Source organism: Elephantulus edwardii, unplaced genomic scaffold (genome assembly GCF_000299155.1).
Source record: "Elephantulus edwardii isolate Elephantulus edwardi_28Jun2011 unplaced genomic scaffold, EleEdw1.0 scaffold00199, whole genome shotgun sequence".
NCBI classification, from domain to species: domain Eukaryota; kingdom Metazoa; phylum Chordata; class Mammalia; order Macroscelidea; family Macroscelididae; genus Elephantulus; species Elephantulus edwardii.
In genome coordinates, this window is record NW_006399949.1 from 3288759 (window position 1) to 3313032 (window position 24274).

The 24274-nt window shown below is 38.2% G+C and overlaps 1 protein-coding gene across 1 annotated transcript in view; it reads left to right on the top strand.

Moving 5' to 3' along the window:
- Positions 1-24274, top strand: part of LEPREL1 (leprecan-like 1) — a 264589-nt gene that overhangs the window by 200187 nt on the left and 40128 nt on the right. Inside the window, exons 2-6 of the mRNA XM_006897062.1 lie at positions 7063-7215; positions 8275-8464; positions 14455-14586; positions 18245-18387; positions 18716-18805. Coding sequence (XP_006897124.1) covers positions 7063-7215; positions 8275-8464; positions 14455-14586; positions 18245-18387; positions 18716-18805 — 708 coding nt within the window. The remainder of the gene's footprint in view (positions 1-7062; positions 7216-8274; positions 8465-14454; positions 14587-18244; positions 18388-18715; positions 18806-24274) is intronic.

A 24274-nucleotide genomic window follows, 5' to 3' on the forward strand; every position in this document is an offset into this window, starting at 1 on the left:
GCTGCCTTTTGAAATCTTCTATTCAACTCTTTAGTATCTTGAATTCTTCCCTGTGCTTTGGCTTCTCTGCGCTCCAGTGCAATTTTCAGAATCTCATTCTTTTTATTTTAAAATTTGTACTCTACAAGTGATCCATTTTGCTCCAATTTATTCACAAATTTTTCTCTGAACGTTGACCACCTTTTGTCTGTATTATGCTCCAATATGTTTACACATTTCCCAATTCAGAGACCTCTCATTTCACTTCCTTTTTTTCTTCCCCTCCTTCCTCATCCTCACTCCCTTCAAGGTTGAACAGACTCACCCTCCACGGGGTTTTTTAGAGGCTGTAAATTGCATGTGAAGCAATTGCCCATCTTCCTCCTACAGAGCGGCTAGTGAATCTGGGTTTGCAAAATATTAAGCCACTCTCCGGAGGCTGTTTATTTCTCTATTCCTCATGACTTGCTTCTCCTTATTTAAGTTTCTGCTCAGTAATCTCATCATAGAAGTGGAGCTAAAAAGGTAAGCGGGGCCTTCATCCTGGTCATGCCAAGTTTCTGGGATTTCTTTTGTAGACTATGCTAAGCTTTTTGAAGGTTTGTGAGTAATCAGTGTGTGCTTTAAAAATGCTTTTCTTCAATACTAGGTATAGCTTTCCTCCCCCACCCCCAATATCAGAAGAGGCTCATTCACTCCCTAGGCTAATGACAGAGTGACTTCTGAATGTTAGCCAGGTGCTGATTTGGTAGGTGCTCATTTCTTCTGCCACGCAGGGTGATTGCCACGTACCAGCATTCCTTGGGGTTGGCAGGACAGAGTATTTGCCTCTGCTCTTCACAGCCTCCATGGAAATGACCCAGAGCTCCTTGAAGGCATTTCCGACCATTTTTTTTTCACATCTCAGCAGGGCAAGGCCTTCAGTAAACACTCAGGGTCATCAGGCTGTTAAATCACTCTCCTGTCCTCAATTATTCTTTGCTTCCAAATCTACTTTTTCTGAGGCACAGAGTGATCTTCACAGTAGTGTTATTTGCTCCTGTTCTTCTTTATATGTGCATGTATATTTATATCTTAAAGAAAGTCCAATTTAAGGCCTGTAAATTGAAATTGCGTTTGGTTTATTTCTGTGAGGCAGCAGACCACATTCTCCCTGAACTGGAATGATTGAAATAAAGTGCCTATGAGGCCTGTATCCATCCCATAGTAGGATGCTGCATATAGTTCCCACGTGTTCGCTTCAACTTTTCTTCTGCCTTGTATTTGTGTAAATATCTAATTTCAAAATTGGAGCACAAAATAGCAGACTGCCAGTAAAAACAGTGACCTATTTTATAGCATATAGCAGCCAATTCTAGCTTCCTGAACTGCCTTACCATAATTTAAAGCTATGGCCAGCTGATGAACAGGTTTTAGGGTTCAACTCTAAGCCATAGAATCTTCTTTATGGTTATATTAGAAAAGATTGTGTCGATTTCAGTATTGACTATAAAAGGTGTATGCAGCAAATAGTTTATTTTAAAAATTTTTTAAATACTCAGTGCAAAAAAAAAATCAGTGCAATCAATTTTGCGGGAAGAAATTAACTTATCAACAGAGCTTAACAGGTTTCAGGAGACACTGAGTTCTATTCATCGGTAATAACCAGTGTTAGAGACTTTCAATGTGCACACGTAGACTCACATACAGTCTAACTTTTATTGCTTTCTAAAAGATTTATTTGTTTGATTTTGTTTTCTTCCTTTTTTCTTAGACATATCATAGCTATTATCTATACAAAAAGAATATTGAAAATAAAAATGATAAAAAAACCCTATGTTCGTTTTCTTTAGAGAATTCTACCAGATGAAACACATCTGGAAGGGTATGTAGAGTATAAGGCCAAGCAGAAAATAAATATGTTGTTGTTAGGTGCCATCAAGTCAAGCACAACTCATAGAAACCCTGTGAACAAGAGATCTGGACCTTGTTCTATCCTGCACCGTCCTCTCACTTCCTGACACACAAGAGCCCATTGATGCAGTCACTGGTTCAATCCTCCTGGTTGAGCGTCTTCCTCTCCTTGCCGACCCTTCACCTTCCTCAGCATTCCTTCTGCAAGGAATAGCCCTTCCTAGCAACATGTCCAAAGTGTGTGAGGTGAAGCCTCATCATTCTTGCCTGCAAGAATGTGCTGGCTGCACCCTCTCCAAGACGTATCTGTTCATTCTCTTGGTCATCAATCAGATGTTCAGTTTTCTTCTCCAACAACACAGGCTCAATGGCATGAATTATTTTTCTATCAGCCTTATTTATTGTCTAGCTCTTGGATGCAAAGCAAGTAATCGGAAAGACTATGGCCTGAATAAGGTCAGGCTGACATGCCTGGCTATAGCTGTAGAGTTGTGGAAAGTTTTCTTAAGAAAAGGCAAGACTATAATTGACTCTGGAATAGATACTAAATTTCAAGGAGACACAAAAATAAAAGGATTAAGAAATTCCACTCAGTGGCATAACTTGAGTAAAGGCATGCAGCTAAGGAAGTAAATGTTTGTGTTCTCTAAACTTTTAACACCTAGTACTATAGTGCATAAATTCTAATCCTTGCTCATTCCTATCTTACATTGCGACTCTCAATTGAAGACATTTTTACTTATCACAAGTGTCTCATCATATTCATGTGTTGTTCACCAGAATCATAGACTATATTTTTCTTTTCTATATGTTAGCAAAAACATATTCACATCCTGATTCACATCAGTCATTTATCATCTGTCTACTAGTATGTTTTTACCCTAGTACCTTATTTCTGAAGCATGTGTTTTTACGTATCACACAATGAAATTCTCCCAAGATCTCTGAGATAGATCACCGAATGGTTTTTTATGGACAGGTTGGGTTTTTTTGTTTTTGTTTCTCTTTTTGTTTTTTTTCCGTAAGGAGAACTGAGGCACAATGTTAAAATGTTTTCCAGAGTAACTTGACTGATAAGTGTAAAGCCACATCCAACTCAGAGACCATTCTTTTCACTATCTCATTATAAATTTGACAATAAATAAGACGAACAGAAGAAGAATCTTTATCCTTAAATTATGATGTTGGTGAAGTGTATTAAATATATACACCATGGGCTGCCAAACCTAAAAAGCCCCTGATTTATAGGAAGACCAGCCAGAATGCTCTTTAGAGGCAAGGACATATTTTCAGCATATTGTGAGGAGGAATGAATTTTTGGGGAAAGACATCATGCTCAGGAAAGTAAAGGGTCATTGAAAGAAAGGAAGACGTTCAAAGGGGTGAATTGATCCAGTGACTCAGAAAAGTAGGTTTGACGATGGTGGAGGATGTGAGGCTATGCAGGATAGGTGAGGTTTCTATTCATAGGGTTGATAGGTGTTGCAATCAATTCAATAATACCTAACAATTATATATTTGTCAATATATAGTTATTGTTGATGCTAATTCATGAAAACCACATGTAGAGTAGATACAATTGATAGGATTTTTTTCATTGTACTATTTTTCAAACTATTGTCTTTTCTTTTTGTTGTTATTGAAAATATACAAAATATTAAAAAATTCAACAATCTGTATATACAATTCCCTTGCAGTGATAATATTCCTTGACTTTGCAACCATCCTCTCCTAATCCAACTTGTTTCTCCCTCGTTAATGTAAATTCACTACCCTCTATGTAGCCTTTATAAAATTTTGAGTTGATCTTGTTGATTTGATGGGATAGAGACAGATCTTAAAAGACCACAGTGCTCAAGGAAGACATATTTAACTAAAAACAAAATGAATTAAAAACTAAACTCATTGATTGTCCTCAAGTCACAACCTGGCTCACACCAGACTCATAGCTGGCCATCCAGCAAGTTTGTGAGGCTGTAAATCGCACAGAAGGTTACTGCCTATCTTCTCCCTTGGAACTGCTGGTGGATTTCAACCACCAGAAAGGTGGCTTAAGTTGGCGACAGCCTTCAAGTTGGCGACAACTCCCTATGGTCTCTGTCACCAGACCTCTCTTAAAGGGAAACTTCAGAGGATATTGTGGGTGTTATTTCAGGGGAAGCAGGTCACCAGCTCTATCTCTGTCTTATCACTACACGTGGAACCAGCTTCTGGGTGAACAGTCAGAAGAAGCCATTTGTGGCACCTAGACATCTCTCTGTTCAGTTCATGTTTATCTGTAATGGTGAATGAGAAAATGAGGACAGTTAAATTGAGAAAGAAACTAGGTCCAAATGGACTAATTGAAATTGAAAAGAAACTAGGTTCAAAATTAGCAAGATTGACAGCAAAAAGAATTCTGGGTGGAAGAAATTGGCATTCTGATGTCAGTCAGGAATTCATGAACAGAAAGCCAGATGCAGATGTTAGTCAAATTTAAATAGAAGAAAGGAAGACTTATTAAAAACTAAAAATGGAAGATCTTAACATAGGGTGTCTTGTATGTTTCCAGGACGGGCCTTAAGGTTCTTTATGGATCACTGGAGAATAGTGACTAAGCGGGGAGTGGTACATGTACTGACTTCTTTATGTTAATTCTATTTAAGCCCTACTGAGCTTTATCTAGTCTTCTGTGGCTGTTATATTTACTTATTCCATAATAATTCCTTTTCAGTTCTTCACACTTTCAAAGGAATATAACATACTTTTAATTTTACTGTGGATATTATCTGCAGCTAAACATATATCAAATGTCTTAAAATAAGGGCATTTCATTCTATTTTCTATATTTGAAAGTTGTTTGTTAGATGGAGGAATGTATAGTAAGTGCCTTATGGAGTAGTCTTCTTATTATTTATTTACTAATATCCTTCCCTTTATGAGAGGCAGCTCTGGTGGCTTCATGCTAGGGAGTTTCACTACAAACCCTAAAACAGGCAATTCAAATCCACTATCCATTCTGAGGGAGGAAGATGAGCAGTCTCCTCCAGTGCCGCTTACAGTCTCTGGAGAACCTGTTGGAGGGTCAGCTGTGAGTAAGTTCCAACTTGATGGCAATGACTCTGATTTCTGTTTGCGTATTACTGGAGGGAGCTCTGGTGGCACAGGGCTTGGGACGTTTAGCTACTAACTCAAAGGTGGTCGTGCCTCTCTGGTGGATGGAATCAACAGGGACTGCAAAGGAGAAATGCAGGAAGGTAGAGAATTTCCTCTCAAGAGCAATTTACCAGATAGTAACCAGCTGGAGGGTCAGCTCCGAGAGAGTTCCAGGTCTACAACAATGAGTTTTTAGTTGAGATTTATATCAGTTTGCATAAAATTTGTAACTATGGAGTTAAATTCTTCAATCAAAGGAGTACGGCAGGTTGTTTTATGTGCTGTACTTTACATCTTTCATGTATTGAAATCATTTAATACTTTATAAACTGTATTCTTCACATCCTAAAGCCCAACAATATTTTTTGGTCAAGAAATGAGTGCCCGGTTCTTTGAGAAATCATAGGCTTTTTTATGCGTCCATTCTCAAGGTTAAAGTTAAAGTGAAATAAAAGCCAAAAAGAGACATGAGAGAAAAGCTGAAGTGTTGAAAACTTGGTTTAGAAGTAACACAGCTCTGTCAGCTGGTTACTTTTATTAATAGTAAAACAACAAAAAAAAAAACAAACAGATTCGATTTCCAATAAACCAGAGATGAGTTAGAAAAGAGAGGGAAGAGAATGATCTTGAAACTAAATGCCTAGTTACAAAATGGGCAAAAGACATGGAAAGAATTTTCACAGAGGAAGATATTTGAGTGGCAAACAGACACATGAAGAAATGCTCCAAATCACAGGCAATAAGAGAGATGAAAATCAAAACCACAATAAGGTACCATCTCACTCCAGCAACAGTGGCAAAGTTTAACAGGGCAGCTAGAATAAATGTTGTAGAGGATATGGTGAGAAAGAAACTCTTATATATTGTTGGTGGAATTGTAAAATGGAACAACCATTTTGGAAAGTAGTTTGGTGCTTCCTCAAAAAGCTGAACATAGTAATGCCATATGACCCAGCTATTCCACTACTTTGAATATACCCTGAGAAAATGAAAATTGAGGCACAAACTGAGATTTATACACCAGTGTTCATAGCAGCATTATTCACCACAGTAAGAACATGAAAACAGCCTAAATGTACAACCACTACTAATGGATTGAGAAATTATGGTACATTCATACAATGGAATCCTACGCAGCACGCAGGAGCGATGATCTTGTAAATTATTACCGAACTTGGGAGGGTCTGGAGAGCATTGTGATAAGTGAACTAACTCAGTCCCACAAGGACAAATATTGTATAAAACCATTATTGTAGAATGAGTACAGGATCCAAAGGGGGATGGAAGAGAGTGGAAGTAGAAGGATGAGGATGTACAGGGGCAGGGGGGATTAATCATAGAGTTGTATAATTTGATGGGTAGGAGATGAGGAAAAAATGGAAGAATTTATTCTAAAATACAATGTATTCAAATTTTATAAATAAACTAGTATAAAAAAAGTCAACTTGGAAAGGGGAAAGGGAAGGAGATGGGGTAAATTGTGTAACAATAAATGAATGAAAATCTAATTTTTCTTTAAACTTTTGTTAAGATCACAATTGAAATAAAAAATATTTTTAAAACCCCCCAAAAATATAAGTGTCACTGCCCACTTTCAGCAAAGCCACAATCCACGGTCATTTAAAAAATGTTGTCATTAAATAGATATGATTAGGTATTATGTGCATGATAAGAGTCCAGAATAAGAGCTGCATACATAATAAAGTGGACTGGGGGGATTATATAATAATGAAATACTTTTTTTTTCTTTTTCAAAGAGAAACGTGAATTGGTGGGAGGGGTGGGCAGGGAAGAAAATGTACAACAATGAATGAATGGGGGAAAATATTTTTTTAAAAATGTTGTCATTAACCTCCACCCTTTCAGTTTGGAGAATTAGTAGGTTGTTGTTTAGTACCATCGAGTTGGATCTGACCCATAGCTGACCTCAGCCTCCAGCAGATTTTCAGAGATTGTCGATCACATGGGAGGAGATTGCCCATTCTGAGTTGGTCTCTGCTTCTCTGGGTTTGATTTAGCAATATTTGCCTTCATTGGATTTTTCCTTCTTCATAGCTTAACCAGCTGGAAAAGGCAGTGGAAGCAGCCCACACTTTCTTCATGGCCAACCCTGAACACATGGAAATGCAGCAGGACATCGAGAATTACCTAACAATGGCCGGTGTGGAAGCATCCCAGGTGATAGACCGAGAAGCCAGACCCCATCTGGTGAGCTCTGGGACCCCTTACCCTGCCATATAGAGCCCACTGTGTCTCAGCTTCATTTGGTTTTCAGAATTGTGTGACTGGAGAACTCAAAGTGATTCTCAACTCCCCATGATAAGGCATTATTATACTTTCAACTATCTCAGCTAGAATCTTTTCATTATCAGGATAAAAAAACCCGAAAACCCAAAAACAAACCACTTGAAAGAAAATTTAAAACTCACTTAGAAAAAGCTGTATAATATGGTAAAAACTGAATCATTGTATTGCTGTTATGTACCTTTGATAACTTGCAACTCATGTACAAAGGCCTGAAACCTGCTCTATTTTCAGCCCACCTCACTGTCTCTGACACACCTGCCCCCATTACTCCAGTCACTGAATCAGCGTAGGTCAGCTTATTTGCACCACAGCTCTCTACCTCTTGCACTTTATTTCTCGCAGGAGGCTGTGGCCTCGCCTCGGGGGAGAATACAAGGTCACATTCTAGTTGCCCTACTCCTTCCTGGTCCAGTGGTTTTCCATTGCATGCATGTTTTTCACCCTTACTTTGTAAAAGCCATATAATTCTTTGTCTGCATGACATCTAACCTGCAGTCACAACATGTTCAAAGGACTCACTTTTCATTTTATGATCTCACCATTCTCAATGTGTGATTCCCAAGAACTACAGAAAAGGATCTCACACTCTCAAAACCAACCTCTGAGACGTTTGTACATGGAATCATTTTGGTTTAAATTCATTTAAGTAAATTGGGCAAGGTCCAGGTATGGATTTTCATTTCTACCCACATCCTTTGCCACAGTCTTACATTATAGTGAAATTCCAGCCTTTGCATGTGATCTTAAGAAAACACAGCTGGTTCCCTGCCACGGGGGCTCCTTGTTCAGTATATCACCTTTCATTGCCTACAGCTAACTGAAGTAGGGGAAGGTACACTTCATTTCCTAGTAAATGCTCCTCTTTTCCCTTCTGGAACTTAGAAGTCCAATGTCTCCACCCACATAAGTGATTCTGTTTTGGGGAGAACAAAACACAATTAATCTTCTGTTTCTTTTCAGGAGAGCTACAGTGCAGGAGTGAAACATTATGAGGCTGATGATTTTGAGCTGGCCATCAAGTACTTTGAACAAGCTTTAAGAGAATATTTTAATGAAGATATAGAGTGTCGAGCCCTGTGTGAGGGACCTCAGAGATTTGAAGAATATGACTATTTAGGGTATAAAGCTGGCCTCTATGAAGCTATTGCCGGTAAAGCTTATTGTTTCTCTTTTATTTCCTGATAAAGATGTTGCATGCATTCTGCAAAAATATTCCAAGATAGAAAAGTATGTCTTAGAAAAGGTCCCAGTCTCCTGTGCCTGTCTTGTCATTCATAGATAAATTCACAATTCTCAAATTGTCATGAATATCCTTTGAATGGTTTCATGTGCATGTGTAGATATTTATGTATTTATAATTATTCCTTAATTATGTGTAAAATTAGACTGTGCTATAAATATTATTTTCACCATTGTTTTCCTCTTTTCTTTCCTGCTTAACAATATATTGTGGACTTTTATGTAAGTATATGATGATCTACTGTATTATATTTCATGAGTGGGTTATATAGGTTCATAATAATATATTTGTGTATTTTTAATTCATAAGTATTATGTAGTTTAGTATAAAATGATGTAATACCTTTGTATACATACTGTTGTTTGCTGTTATGTGTATTAAGTCAGATTTGGCTCATAACTAACCCTCCGGCTGGTTTTTAGAGGATGAAAATTGCCCAGGGAGAGATTGCTTTATGCTGTAGAGTAGCTGGTGGATTTGAACTATATGCCTTTGAGTTGGCAGAACAGCTCCTTTCCTCTATGCCACCTGAGCTCACTTCTCTTTACATACTCTTCACTTACGTGAAATGATATTTTATTATATATGAAAATTTAATGCTTGGAAAAGGAATATTTAAAAGAAGTGGGTAAAGTGTATTATATAGTATTTGAGATATTCACTAAAACACCATTGATGGGAAGAAAAATGAGTTCTCTACCACGCACCATAAATCCTATTTACATTGACATTATAAATGTGTGTGTGTTGGGGGGAGAAATCCCAGAAGAAAATGCAGGATATTTGTATCATGTTAAGAAAGAAAGAACTCTTTATAGGATGCTAAGAAAAAGATAAACTTTATCTAAGATCTAATATGCAAATTACAAAAAGAAAAATTTATTTATAAATGACAAATAAAAAAATTATAATCTTATTTTTTCTTAAGATGTAAATGTTGATAAATATTACTGCTAATCACTTTCCCTTCCTCTTTTTAAATAAGGAAATTGTGCCACAGAAAATGATTAAGTCATGTAGCTAAGAGGAAGCTGGCAACAAAACACACATTTTTCTGACTCTGGATTCTGCAAGTTTTAGATCTGTACAGAAATGAGCAAAGGGAAGTTTGTCAAATGTTTCAGATATCCTTGCTGAGCACATAGTTTCCCAAGCTTTAAACACATGAAAAACAATGTTATACACCACAAGTACTAGAAAAATGAAAATTAATGACGTATGTTTCTTCTCTCCAACTTCCATTGTGTCCTCACTCAATAAAAAGCACCGTTCAACTAGTCAACCTCCTGCTAAATCCCAGGAAGATATGTTTTAACCTAGCATCTCTGATAATTTCTTTTATTATCTGATTTATCACTGTCTGAATGATTCTACTTCTTAATAGCATGATTTGAATGTGCCACCTGCTCCCTAGGAGAAAGATGGCCCATCTCCTCCCATGAAATTTTCTACTGAAAGGTCACCTATGAGTTAGTTCCCAACTCAGTGGAAATGAGTAAGTGAGTGAGTAGAGAACAATGATCAAAACTTGTACACCAGTGTTCATAACAGTGTTATTCATCCTCTTAAGAACATGAACATAGGCCGAGCTGTCCAGCCATAATCAAATGGATTGAGAAATTATGGTGTATTCACATAATGGAATACTATGCAGTATGCAGGAACAATGATTTTTTTAAATTTCTACCTAATTTGGGAGGATTATGGAATACCTAACTGGAGAGCATTATGCTAAGTGAACTAAATCAGTCCCATAAGGACAAATACTGTATAAGACCATTGTTATAGAATGAGATGAGGACCCAAGGAGGTGGTAAAGAGAGAGCAGAGGGGTGAGGATGGGCAAGGGAGGGGTTAATCATGGGGTTGTACAATTTGATGAGTGGAGGAGGGGTGAAGGAAATGGGAACGATCCAGTGTAAAAAATACAATGTATATGAACTTTGTGAATACACCAGTATAAAATAAAAATTAAAAAAAAAATCCACAAATCAAAAAACCCCAACATAAAATAGAAAGTAGGCCTAAGCCATTAACTCATTACAGTGCATAGCAACAAAACAATAGTAACACATAAACATTCCTGTTTGTCTTTACCCATTTTATTACCATCTGGGTTCAAATCACCAGTGTTATTTGACCAGCCACTATCATAGCCTCCTTACTAGTTTTCTTGTCTTTGTCAGCTTTACCTCTGGATGCAGGCAAAACAGTCTTCTGGAAAACAGATGTCTGATCACATTACCAACACATTCCTGCTTGAAATCCTCTGATGATTTTTATTATTCTTGAAATAAAACCCCAAACCTTTAACAAGGACATTTCATGATCTAACCCTGTGTATGTTTACATCTTCTCTCTCTGATTTTAGTTTTTCTTTGACTCATTTTGACTGACTTCTCTTTAATCTATTATATGTGCCATGCTCATTTCTACTTCTAGTCCTTCAAAATCCTGTTTTTCTTTTGCCTAATTCTTTGTCTCTTGTATTGCTTAACATTGTGCCTAAGAGAGTGACCGGAAAATAAAAAGTGCTTAAAAATATTGATCAGTAAGTAAGTTGATGAATGAATGGAAACGGCATCTTTATGAATTGTATTTTCAGAGGTGAGGGAGTACTTGATAGCCCATATTTGTAAGAGATACTGCATTTACATCATAAACAAGTAAGGTCTTTTATAGGGCTAGTAGGGCTCTGGTGACCTAATCCGTAAGGAGTTGCTCTGCAAACCCAAAGGTGCCTCCTCTCTGGCAGTTTGAATCCACCAGCTGCTTCCTGGGAAAAGATGAGTGATATCCCCCCTATGAAAACCTGCTGGAGGGTCAGCTATGAATTCGTTCTAACTCAGTGGGAACTAGTGAGTCAGTGATCAAACATAAAGTAGAAGATAGGCCAAATGATTGGAAAACCATTTACCAAATGAGCAACTCACAACATACGTAATTACCCCAGATTGATTCATTTCACCTAACATCAATATAAATACCTGAATTATTAAGTCTATCCCTTACCTCCCCAGTGGCTTGTTTCCTTGGGCATCTGCCAGAGAAATTTGCTTGCTTTTTTGTAAGCACTATTCATTTGAATGCCAGTTTAATGTGCTTTGGGTTTCTTTGCTGAATATTTCTCTAATACTCAATCCTTTATTTAGGACACACCTAGTGTTTTCAGTGGGATATATGCCCAACTTTCACCCTTGTATTTGCCTCTGTCCTTTCTTTACCAATGGCGCCTAAAAGCTTTTATTGGCAGCATCAGGATGGATGGTGAAGAGATTGAAATTGTTAATAGCTTTAGTTTGCTTGGCTCCACAGTCAACACTCTTGGCACCAGCAGCCAAGAAATTAAAAGACACATCACAATGGGAAAGTCTGCTGTTAGGGACCTCTCTGGACATGGTCTTTGCAATCACTTGCTATGCATCAGAGAGATGGACAATGACTGGGAAGGATAGAAGAACTGATGCCTTTGAGTGGTGGTGCTGGAGAAGAGTATTGAGTTGTACCATGGACTGCTAAGAAAACGAACAGGTTCATCCTGGAGAGGGTTAAACCGGCTGCTCCTTGGAGGCAAGGATTCTGAAGCTTCGTCTCACATACTTTGAACATGTTATAAGGAGGGACCAGTCTTTGGAGAGGGATGTCATGCTTGGGAAGGTGGAGGGACTGCACATGAAAGGAAGACCCTCTGTGAGGGGGATTGATTCAGGGACTGGGGTAATCGGGGTGAGTGTGTTGGAGACAGTGAGAGTGGCATGGAATAGAACAGGGTTTAGGTCTGTTGTCCATAGGGTCGCTATGAGTCGCAGGTGACTCGATGGCACATAACAACAACAACAACAACGAAAAACTTTGCCAGCAAACTCATTTGGAGTTTTGACTGAATGTTTCACAGATTGTTGTTTTTGTTGTTGTTATGTGCCTTTTATGAGTCACTTGCAACTCATTACTTCATTATATCTTGTCCTGGGGGAAAAAAAACCATCATGGAGAATTTGTGCTGTTAGTGACTGTGTTTCCTACCTTTTCTTTTTGCCTGTTTTTTGGGATTAGAAGAATTTATTATAAGGTAAACTGAGCTCTGACAGTATAGTCAGTAAGGAGTTGTATGGCTAACTCAAAAGCCTCTTTGGCAGTTCAAATCCACCAGAGGCTTTTTAAGAGAAAGATGAGCAACTTTACCCCTTGCTATTTACAGCCTCCTAAAACCTTTTGAAGGGTCAGTTACGAGATGGATTTAATGGGGATGAGTTTGAGTTTCTGATATAAGCTGAAGCGGAGCTAAACTGAGAATACAATTGATAGTTGCTGGGTTTTCTTCTTCTTAAGAAATCAAACAATTAGCTATTTATTACTAACATACTCATTAAATAAGCAGAGCTTTAGTGACCTAGTGGTAAGGAGTTTGTGCTGCCAACTCATAGGCATGGGGTTCAAATCCACCAGCTGCTTCAAAGGAGAAAAATAGACCATCTCCTCCCATGCAATTTATTGTCTCTGGAATCTCACTGACAGGTTAGCTATGAGTCAGTTCCGACTCGATGGCACACAATAACAGCAACAGTTAAATAAGCAAGGAGCCTGCTGCTGCTGTACTTAAATTCTGAGCTACAAACTGAAAAGAAGGAACTCAACTAGCAATTTCAGAGGAGAAAGACCTGGTGATCAGTTCCTATAAAGCTCACAGTCTCGAGAGCCCACCGAGGCCCCACTGAGGCAGTTCTGCTTTGTCACATGGGATCACTGAAAGTCGAAGACACCTTGACAGCACCCTATAAAAGCAACAACAGTCATAGACAAAAAAATATTTTACTCTGATTCTTCAATTGAGATTAAGAACTATTAGACTTTCAGATACTGTTACTCTATATGGGATTGAGTTAGCCAGGTTATGCAAAAACTGGCACATTTTACTCCACCCCAGGAGACATGCATTTCTCCCTATTCCATTTTGTGATCCCTCTGCAAAATTATCAAGATCCAGGATGAACTCTCCCTCAACAGAGAACCTTTTGAAAGAAGGCAGTTGTGCTAAATGAAATTGGAAAACCATGAGGTCAGATGAATGATTTTTATCTCACTCTCCAGGAACTACATGTGTTACTAATATGAATGAACCATCTCTTTCTGGAAAGTGATATATCCATCTTCATTGCAAAAAGCAACGCAACGTTGAGGTGGGGCGTGGGGGGGGGATGTAGGCATCGTTTTCATCTCTGGACATTGTCACTTGTGTTTTCTGAGCTGGTGCTCTGATGAGCTAGAGCCCAGGCCTGAGATCACTGTACTCCATCTGCTTCATTCATTTCAAGCTGAGGAAGATGGGAGTTAAAAAACAAACAAAAAACAATCAAATGAAACATGAGAAAGAAATGAAGGCTTTAATAGAATTCTCTAAGTTTCTTCTTTCTCTCTATAGTGACTATTTTTCCAGTAACTACGGGATTAGAGTATACAATTTCTAGGTAGCAGGATAATTCATAACTGTGTAGTAAAAAAGCCACAGTCATGCTTTGTTAAAGTCCTTGACTGCTAACAAAAAGGTTTATGATTGGAGCTCATGAGCTCTCCACAGGATAAAGGCATGGCAATGCACTTCCAAAAAAGTGCCCCCTTGAACTCTATCTGGTAGTTCTAGCTTGTTCCCCAGGACCACACTGAGCTGGAATTGTCTTGATCTTCTATTCAGAAGATGTTGATCTCTGAACAGAAGACTTCCACAAACCCCTTTCTGGTTTTGTCGTTTGCTTTTTCTTTTCTGTTATGAAGTGAGGATAATAATGACATCAGTCTCAGTATGTGATGAGATGATGAAAATGTCCCTGCAACTATCATCTGTGACTTTAAAGCTTAAGGACTAAGCTGTCCAGGGTGATGTACTTTTCAAAACTGTCTTTCAGATCACTACATACAGGTGCTGGTTTGTCAGCATGAATGTGTGAGAGAGCTGGCCACCCGCCCGGGCCGACTCTCCCCTATTGAGAACTTCCTTCCTCTGCATTATGACTACCTGCAGTTTGCCTACTATCGAGGTGAGTGAAGACATTTGTAGGGTCTTTGTACATTATCTGAGATATTGTGTGCTTGTGGTTAAGTCTTCCGTGTTCTTCTGTTCACCATTTTCTCTCTCCTCTCACATCACTGCAGCTCCAGATAAGAGAAATAGAAGGCACAAGTAAGCATGGGCAAAACGTAGGCTTTTAAAGCTGTGATAACTTTTAGAGAGTTATGCACTTTATATAGTTTTAATTAAAAAAAAAAAAAGAAGTAGTTTCCTGAAAGGCACAGTTAAATGTTTAACTATTATCAAAAAGATTAGTGTTTCAAATGCACCCATTAGCCCTTTGGAAGACAAATGTGGCACTTGTCTTTGGAAAAGTCACAGCCTTGGAAACCCCATTGAACGATTCTACTCTACCCACAGGGGACCCCTTGAGTTGGAATTACCTTCCAGCAAATAACAACAACAACAACAACAACAATATATTTAGATACAACAAAAACCAAAACCAACAACAACAATAAAAGCAATGGCATCAATCACTGTACCTAGTATAATGTTTCCTTTTTTTAAAAAAAATTTAGGTTGTTTATTTTTCATTTCAATGAACATCTACAGAGATTTTGGGATTCCATTCATGAATATTTATATTGTTTATAATCATTTGCTATTAGTTCTAATGAATAACATTTCCTATATTATCTCAAATTTTCACACTAATATTTATAAATTACTTGAAATACAACTAGAGAGTCAGTTGTTTTCAGTCACGTAATTTTAATAGATGCTCCAAATTCTCTTCCTTCTAGAATATGTTTCCCATTGCTCACCAGCAGAATATATGATCAGTCTTTTAGGGCTGTCTGACTCCATTGCGTAAAATATAGGAGATTTAAAAATTTATATACATTTTGTTAACTAAGGGAGCAGGCATCTTTTCTCCTGTTAAAAAACAATCCATGAAACTAAGGTGGCCGAATTTGACCTTACATATCACGTAGGGTAATATTCTCATTTTATAGAGTTAGGGCTGGCTCGAGGACATATAACTTAGTGAAAGGTCATGATACCTGCTTCAGTGCTTTCCCCCATATTTCTTCCAAGCTCCAATATGAGACTGCCTTCTATGGAGGTCAGTAGTGAAGAAAGTATTTTCCTTTTAAAATAATAAGAAGGTCTTGAGCCAAATTTTTTCAGCTGCTCTGGCAAATCTCTCCCTTTTCTAAAGCAAAACATTACTCATCATCCTGGCGCTAATGGCAAATCATAAATTATGTGCTCAAGTCATGGGCAGTGAATGCTAAGTATTTGAGTGAATTGCTTAATTCTAAGTATTTCTATTAATAAGCAGAGTCCTTTGGCTTTATGTATGTCTGAAGGAAAACCTTGTTTTAAAAAGAAAGCCAGTGTTGCTATCTATTTGAAGGCAAAGCATGCAGTATTTCAAAACTCCTCTTTTGTATCTAAATATTTCTGCAACAACAAATCCATAGTTTAAATATTCTTGCTTGTTTCTCATTAGTAATGTGTTACTATAACAGTATAATGAGGGACTGGGGTGACAGGGGTTTTCATGAAGAAACTATAGTCTTATGAAGAACTATAGTCAGAAATCATTTGTAGGATATTTATTTAACCTATTTAACTTTAGAATTTAATAAACGTAATTCAGCATTTCTTAAGCTCAAGGAACTGAAGAACAAATTCAAACCTCGAGTTACTATACTGAAGGATGCTTTGGGCAGAATATTAAATGATCCAGGAAGATCATTTTTAAAAAGAAGAAAATAAGATGGAAAGAGTATACAGAGTCATTGTACCAAATGGAATTGGCAGACACAGAATTTCATGAAACAACATATGAACAAGGGTCTATGGTGATGAAGGAAGAAGTTCATGCTGTTTTGAAGGAATTGGCAAAACATAGCCCCCAGGAATTGATGGTATACCAATTGACATGTTTCAACTAACAGGTGCTGCCCCAGATGTGCTCATCAAGTGTGTCAAGAAGTCTGGAAGACAAACAGTTGGCCAACTGCCTGGAAGAGATCTATATTTGTTCCCAATACAAAGAAAGGTAATCCAAGAGATTGTGGAAATTATCGAACAATATCCTTGATATCACATGCAAGCAAGATTATGCTGAAGATTAGCCAAAAACGACTAGAACAGTACATCAGCAGAGAACTGCCAGAAGTGCAGGCTGGGTTTAGAAGGGGTTTTGATACTAGGGATATTGTAGCTAATGTTAGATGGATCTTGGCAGAAAGCAGGGAGTACCAAAGGAATGTCTATCTGTGTTTCATTGACTATACAAAGGCATTTGACTGTGGATCACAACAAATTGTGGCTGACTCTGAGAAGAATAGGAATTGCAGAACACTTGATCATGCGAATGCAAAACCTGTACTTGGATCAGGAGGCAGTTGTCAGAACAGAGCAAGGAAACACCGCATGGTTCAGAATTGGGAAGGGTGTGCATCAAGGATGTGTCGTATCTCCATATCTTTTCAATCTAAATGCGGAACAGATTATATGGGAGGCTGGGCTCCATGAGAAGTGTGGCGTCAGGATTGGTGGAAGATTCACCAACAATCTGCGATATGCAGATGACACAACCCTGCTTGCTGAAACTGAGGAGGTCCTGAATGGCTTGCTGCAGAAGGTCAAGGAATGCAGCTTTCAATATGGATTGAGGCTCAGTAAGAAGAAAGTGAAGATTCTCACCACTGGGCCAATTGGCACAGTGCAGAGATTGAGATTATTAACAGCTTTAGTTTGCTTGGCTCCACAGTCAACACTCTTGGTACCATCAGCCAGGAAATTAAAAGACGTATTGCGATGGGAAAGTCTGCAATTAGGGACCTCTCCAAAGTAATGAAGAGCAATGATGTCACTCTAGAGGCTAAGTTGTGCCCAATACACACCATGGTCTTTGTAATCAATTCCTATATGTCAAAGAGCTGGACAATGACTAGGAAGGGTAAAAAGAGAATTGATGCCTTTGAGCTGTGGTGTTGGAGAAGTAAACTGAATATACTATGTACTGCTAAGAAAATGAACAGGTTCATCTTGGAGAGGATTAAACGAGGCTGCTTCTTGGAGGCAAGGATTCTGAAGCTTCATCTGACATACTTCAGACATGTTGCTAGGAGGGACCAATTTTTGGAGAAGGACATAATGCTTGGGAGGGTGAAGGGACAGCACAGGAGAGGAAGACATTCTACGAGGTGGATTGATTCAGTGACTGGGGTGATGAGGGTATGTGTATCAGAGACAATGAGACTGGCACAGGATAGAGCGGGTTTAGGGATGTTGTACATAGGGTACATATGAGTCACAGGCGACTCAATGGCACATAACAATAACAACAAACAAACTTCAGAATGGACTTTTGTAGTCCTGCTCTGATTCTCTGTATTAATATTTTAAATTGCCAACAAACATGGGCACATGGAAAGGGGTATTTTTTATGCAAAATATATTGCACAGGGACTCGCTTGGGTAGTAACTTTTGAATACCTGAAATCACATTTAAAGTCTATGAGTTGTTTCTACCTATTCAGTCAGCCTTTCCTAACCTTCCTACTTATTAATGTTAAAGCTGATCTCTCATATACATGTAATTCCTTCAAACCCTTTGGATAAACCTAGGCTTTCTATAATACTGCCATTCCTTGGCCTTTCAGTGGGTGAATATGTGAAAGCTTTGGAATGTGCCAAGGCCTATCTTCTACTGCATCCAGATGATGAGGATGTCCTAGACAATGTGGATTACTACGAGAGTCTGCTGGATGACAGCACTCACCCTGATTCCATTGAGGCCAGAGAGGTGAGAGCAATTCTAAGGAGAGTTCTTCATTCTGTATACTCTCAGGAGAGAGAGAGAGAATAAAAACTCATTTTTTATCTTAAAGCTAGCTAGCTTTGTAATCATTCAAGTGTTCTCTTTAATTATTTTTACTTAATTTTAGTTCTTTCCAGAAGTACTTTTTCCCTCATAAATACTGGTTTGTGAAAATATCTTGGGCTGGGGTATTTTTTTATGGTTCTAATTTTTGGTTCTGTTGAAAAAAAATACTTATATGTGGACTTTGATCTCGTCCCTCAACAATAATTTAATATAATTCTCTCTCTTTCTATTTTCTTTCCCATTCCAGGATTTGTCCATGTTTGTAAAGCGTCATCAAATGGAATCTGAACTGATAAAATCAGCTGCAAAAGGTCTGGGATTCTCATACACTGAGCCGGTAAGAACAAAGTGAAAAGAATGTTTGTTTAAAAAACTACAAGGTGGGATTTTTATAATTTCATTCCTCACTCCATTTACTGAAGATTTTATGCAGTGTTACCTCGTTCTGTTTGAACAACAGCGCTGTTTTTGGTATAAGCATAGGTTTCATACAAGCATAATTAAATGTTCTGGAATTTCTGTTCTTCTCAAAATTAGCCATAGTTGGTAGTGATCCACACCGTCAGATGTCTTCGTCATTGAGACACAAATGGACATTCTACTGATATTCTCTGCTTTCATCCAAGATCTGTCTGACATCAACAATAATATCCCTGGTGCCACAGTCCCTTTTAAACCCCACTTGAACTTCTGGCAGTTTTTAGTCAGTGTACAGTTTTAATGGCGTTTGGATGATCTTCAACAATAATTTGCTTGCATGTGGTATTATGACATTGTGTGATAATTTCCACATTCTATTGTAACACTTTTTTGGGGAATGGAAACATATATGGATTTCTTCTAGTTCATTGTCTTCCTTACGATTAGCTCTTTATCAGATGCTGCTTCCTGATGTATTTCAAGGTCATTCAATTATTTTTGTACAGTGACTCCTTGTATGCATTCCCTCCATCTTTTATTTCTTATGCTTCCTGAATCATTCAAGATTTGTCTCATAGTGTCTCTGAGTAGTACTGCAACTCGAAGCTTGAATATGTTTTTCCATTCCTTCAGTTTGAGAAATGCTGAACGAGGTCTCCTGTTTTTATTCTCTAACTCCAGTTCTTCACATTCTGTTATAATAATTTGCTTTATCTTCTCTTTTATTAAAAAATTATTTTATTAATTTTAATGAACATTTACAGAGATTTTGGATTTTCATTCATTCATTGTTGCACTTTTTTCTTTACCTCCCTCCCCTAGTTCACTCCTCTCTTTGAAAAGCAAAAGGTAAACTTCTTCATTGATATACAATTCCCCCAACCCCAACCCTGCTCCCCCCACCCCAAATGCACTCCACTATGCAACCTTATTTCTGTATTCATGTAATAATCATAATATGCTATCATATATCAATTCTCTTTTAAAATCATCTGCTCCTCTCTTTTACTTCAGGATCTCATTTTGGCCTCTCACTGCACTAGTGCAATTTTCAAAGTCTCTTCTGATATCCATTATTATCTTTCCTTTCTCCTCTGTTTTTTTTTTTTTTCTAATAGTGGCACAAATCAAGTTACAGAGGTAAGGTGGTTCTATTGCCATCCTTACTCTAACTTAATTCTTTTTTTTTTTAATTTAAATTTGTTATTACTTTCAGTGAAAATTTACAGAGGCTTTGGATTTCCATTCATTCATTGTTGTAGATTTGTCCCCTCCCAAGGCTCCCCCCACCAGACATTACTCTCTTGGAAAAGTAAAAGAAAAGATTCTTTCATTATTTTACAAACCCTCCCCCAGGTCCACTCCACCATGTAGCCATCGCTCTAGACTCCTGTCATGACCGAAATACCTAATCACATATCTCTTTTAAACAGTTTTCTCCCTTCTCTGTTTCAGAGCAGCATACATTATTGAACCCATCTTACTCAGTCTCTCCCCAACCCCAAGGACAGTCCCATTCTACAACAGTGGCACCATGCAATATTTGTCCCTTTGTGACTGGGACTCTCCTCTGTTTTCGTAACAACTTTTCACTCTCTGTATGAATAATATCTTTGATGTCATCCCATACTTCCTTTGGTCTTCAATCCATACTGTTCAGTGCTTCAAACTTGTTCTTGAGATGATTTTTAAATTCAGGTGGAATACACTCAGGGCCATATTTTGGCACTTGTGGACTAGCTTTAATTTTCTTCAATTTCAGTTTGACCTTTATGTTCTGTTCCACAGTCAGTGTCTGGCCTACTTTTGACTGGTTGATATTAAGCAGTAATAGAGACACTGATGTGTCAAATGGGATAATGATTTCTCACAGTGGACAGTGTTTAGGAGTGGCATCCACTCCCAAAATAGCTTGCCTCTGGAAACCCTATGAACCTGGAGAAAGGATGAAAGTTATACAGGTGTTCAGGTCTTTCGTTCATAAGGTCGCTATGAGTCGCCTATGACTCGATGGTCCTTAACAACAACAGCTACACGTCCAAAGTATGAAAGACTAAGCTTCACCATCTTTGCCTCAAAGGAACACCCTGGCTACATTTTTCCAAAGAAGATAGATGTTTGTCCTTTTGGCAGTCCATGTTATACTCGGTACTTTTCTCCAGCACCAAAAGTCCATCATTTCTTCTTCTATGGTCCTTATTCATTGTAGGTGATTGAAAAAACCATGAGTGAGTCAGGCACAACTTAGTCTTCAAAATGACAGCACTGTCCTTTATCATTTTGGAGAGACCCTTGATAGTGGATTTGTCCAGTGTAGTATGTCCCTTGATTTCCTGACTGCTGGTACTAAGGGTATTGGTTGTTGATCCAAGCAAGATGAAATTATTGACAGCTTCAATCCTTTCTCCATGTATCATGATATTGATTGTTTGTCCTGTGGTGAGGACTTTTGTTTTCAAGATGTTGAGTTGTAATCTATACAAAAGGCTGTAGTCCTTGATCTCCTTGAAGCAGCAAGCTCTTCTTATTCTCCTCACATTCAGCAAGCAAAGTTGTGTCATCTGCATAATACAGACTGTTCGTGACAGTTGCTCTGATCCTGATACTTCATTCCTCATCATGGAATCTAGCTTTGTGAATTATTAGTTCCACGTAGAATAGGTATGGAGGGGAAAAAATTACAATCATGACACACAATTTTCCTGATTTTAAACCATGTGATGGAAGTTCCCTTGCTCTGTTTGGACAACAGCTTCTTTTTTTTTCCAAAAGAAAATTCTATTTTTTTTCATTCACATTGTGTTTCTTATAATTTCCTTACATTGTGTCTTATAAAATTAATCACCATTAGTATATGGTAATTAGGTACCCCATCTTTTCAGGTCTCCACTGGACCTTTTCTAATTCCTTCACCCCCTTCCCTCCACAGACCAAACTCTGTGACCTCATGATTCCTCCCTCCCCCATTCCCTACCTTCAGCTTTCCTGCACCCCCCTTTTCCCTCTTTGGATATCCATATACATTTTACTAATTATTCTTTCCTTTTACCATAATGGGTCTTATGAAGTATTTAGGGAGCTCCGGTGATCTAGTGGTGAGAAGTTGCAAACCTACTGAGGGGTCAGCTATGGATCTCTTTTTACTCAGTGGTACATAATTACAGCAACATTCAGTACCTGTCCTATGAACCTGAGTTCATTCACTCGGCATAATGCCCTCTAGCCTCTCTCATATTATATGGTATTTTTCAAAATCAATGCTCTTGAGTGCTACATAGTATTCCATGATGTGAAGATACCACAGTTTTTCAATCTAGTTATTTGATGGACATTTGGGCTGTTTCCATGTTGTTGTTATTATTGTTGCTGTTGTTATGTACCATCGAATTGGAACTGACTGGTAGCTGACTCTTCAGGAGGTTTTCAGAGACAGTAAATCACAATGGGAGGAGATTATCCATCCTTCTCCAGTGGAGCAGCTGGTGGATTTGAACCGCTTGCCTTTGAGATTGCAATGCAGTTTCTTAACACTGCTGCAGTAAACATTAGAGTACAAATCTGTTTCTCTCTCAGTTCTGTTTTTCTCAGGGTATGTTCCTATCAGTGGAATAGCTGGGTCATAGGGAATCTCTATGTTCAGCTTTTTGAGGAAATGCTAAACTGCCTTCCAGAGTGGTTGTACTGTTTTACAATCCCACCAACAGTATATGAGAATTTTCATCTCTCCACATCCTCAACATTTATTGCTTACTGACCTATTAAACTTTTCCATTGATACTGGGGTGAGATGGTATCTCAGTGTAAGAGATGGTATCTCAGTGTGATTTATATTTGCATCTCTCTTACTGTCAGTGATTTTTCATATTATACTTACCGGTTGGGCTCTATGAGGAGAAATGTGGGGTCAAGATTGGTGGAAGATCTATCAACAATCTGCAATATGCAGATGACACAACCCTGCTTGCTGAAACTGACGAGGACCTGAAGCGCTTGCTGCAGAGGATCAAGGACTGTAGCCTCCAATATGGATTGAGGCTCAATGTCAAGAAGACAAAGATTTTCACCACTGGGCCAATTGGCAGCATCAGGATGGATGGTGAAGAGATTGAGATTGTTCACAGCTTCAGTTTGCTTGGCTCCACAGTCAACACTCTCAGCACCAGCAGCCAGGAAATTAGAAGACATATTGCCATGGGAAAGTCTGCTGTTAGGGACCTCTCCAAAATACTGAAGAACAATGGTGTCTCTTTGGAGACTAAGGTGCATCTGATATAGGTCATGGTCTTTGCTATCACTTGTTATGCATCAGAGAGTTGGACAATGACTAAGGAGGATAGAAGGAGAATTGATGCCTTTGAGCTGTGGTGCTGGAGAAGAGTGTTGAGGGTACTATGGACTGCTAGGAAAACAAACAGATTCGTCCTGGAAAGGGTTAAACCGGGCTGCTTCTTGGAGGCAAGGATTCTAAGGCTCCGTCTAACATACTTTGGACATGTTGCAAGTAGTGCAATGTCCTTGGAGAGGGACATCATGCTTGGTAGGGTGGATGGTCAGCGCAGAAGGGGAAGGCCCCCTATGAGGTGGATTGATTCAGTGACTGGGGTAATCGGGATGGGTGTATTGGAGATGGTGCGATTAGCACAGGACAGAGCAGAGTTTAGGGCTGTTGCACATAGGGTCACTATGAGTCGTAAGCGACTCGATGGCACATAACAACAACAACTAATTTCTTTTGGTACAGTGATTTTGTGTATTCTTCCTATCTTCTTTTAATGTTTCCTAGGTCATTAAAGATTGTGTCTACAATTCAGTTAACTATTATTTTGCTTTCAAGCTTTTGAATTATTTCTGAATTTTTCTAACATAACTAATGCATTTAACATTTTCCTCCTCTATTGAGCTATATCCACCCTGCAGTGGAATTACTCTGATATCAAAAGACATTAGAACTTTTAACACTCTTGAAAATAAATTACTTTCTTAAGAGAGTTTCAGATACTTTTCACTACTCTGAGTTAGACATGAAAAGACAAGTTTACCACACATTTCTCTACAGTGAATTATAATTTAAAAATTACTTTTATCAATCATATGTTATGTACAAAGTATTATATCATTGTTTTAATTTTATAATCTCCAAGAATAAACTACGAGGAATATGACATCAAGATTGGTGAAAAACTTCTTAACAACCTATGTTATGCAGATTACACAACCTTTCTTTCAAAAAGTGAAGATGGGAAGCATTTACTGCAGAAGTTTTCAACATTGATTACATCTCACCATCAAGAAAACAAAATTTCTCACCACTAGACCAATAGGCAAAGATCATGTTTCATGGAGATGTTTGACATCAACAATGTTATTTTACAGATTCATTTTACTC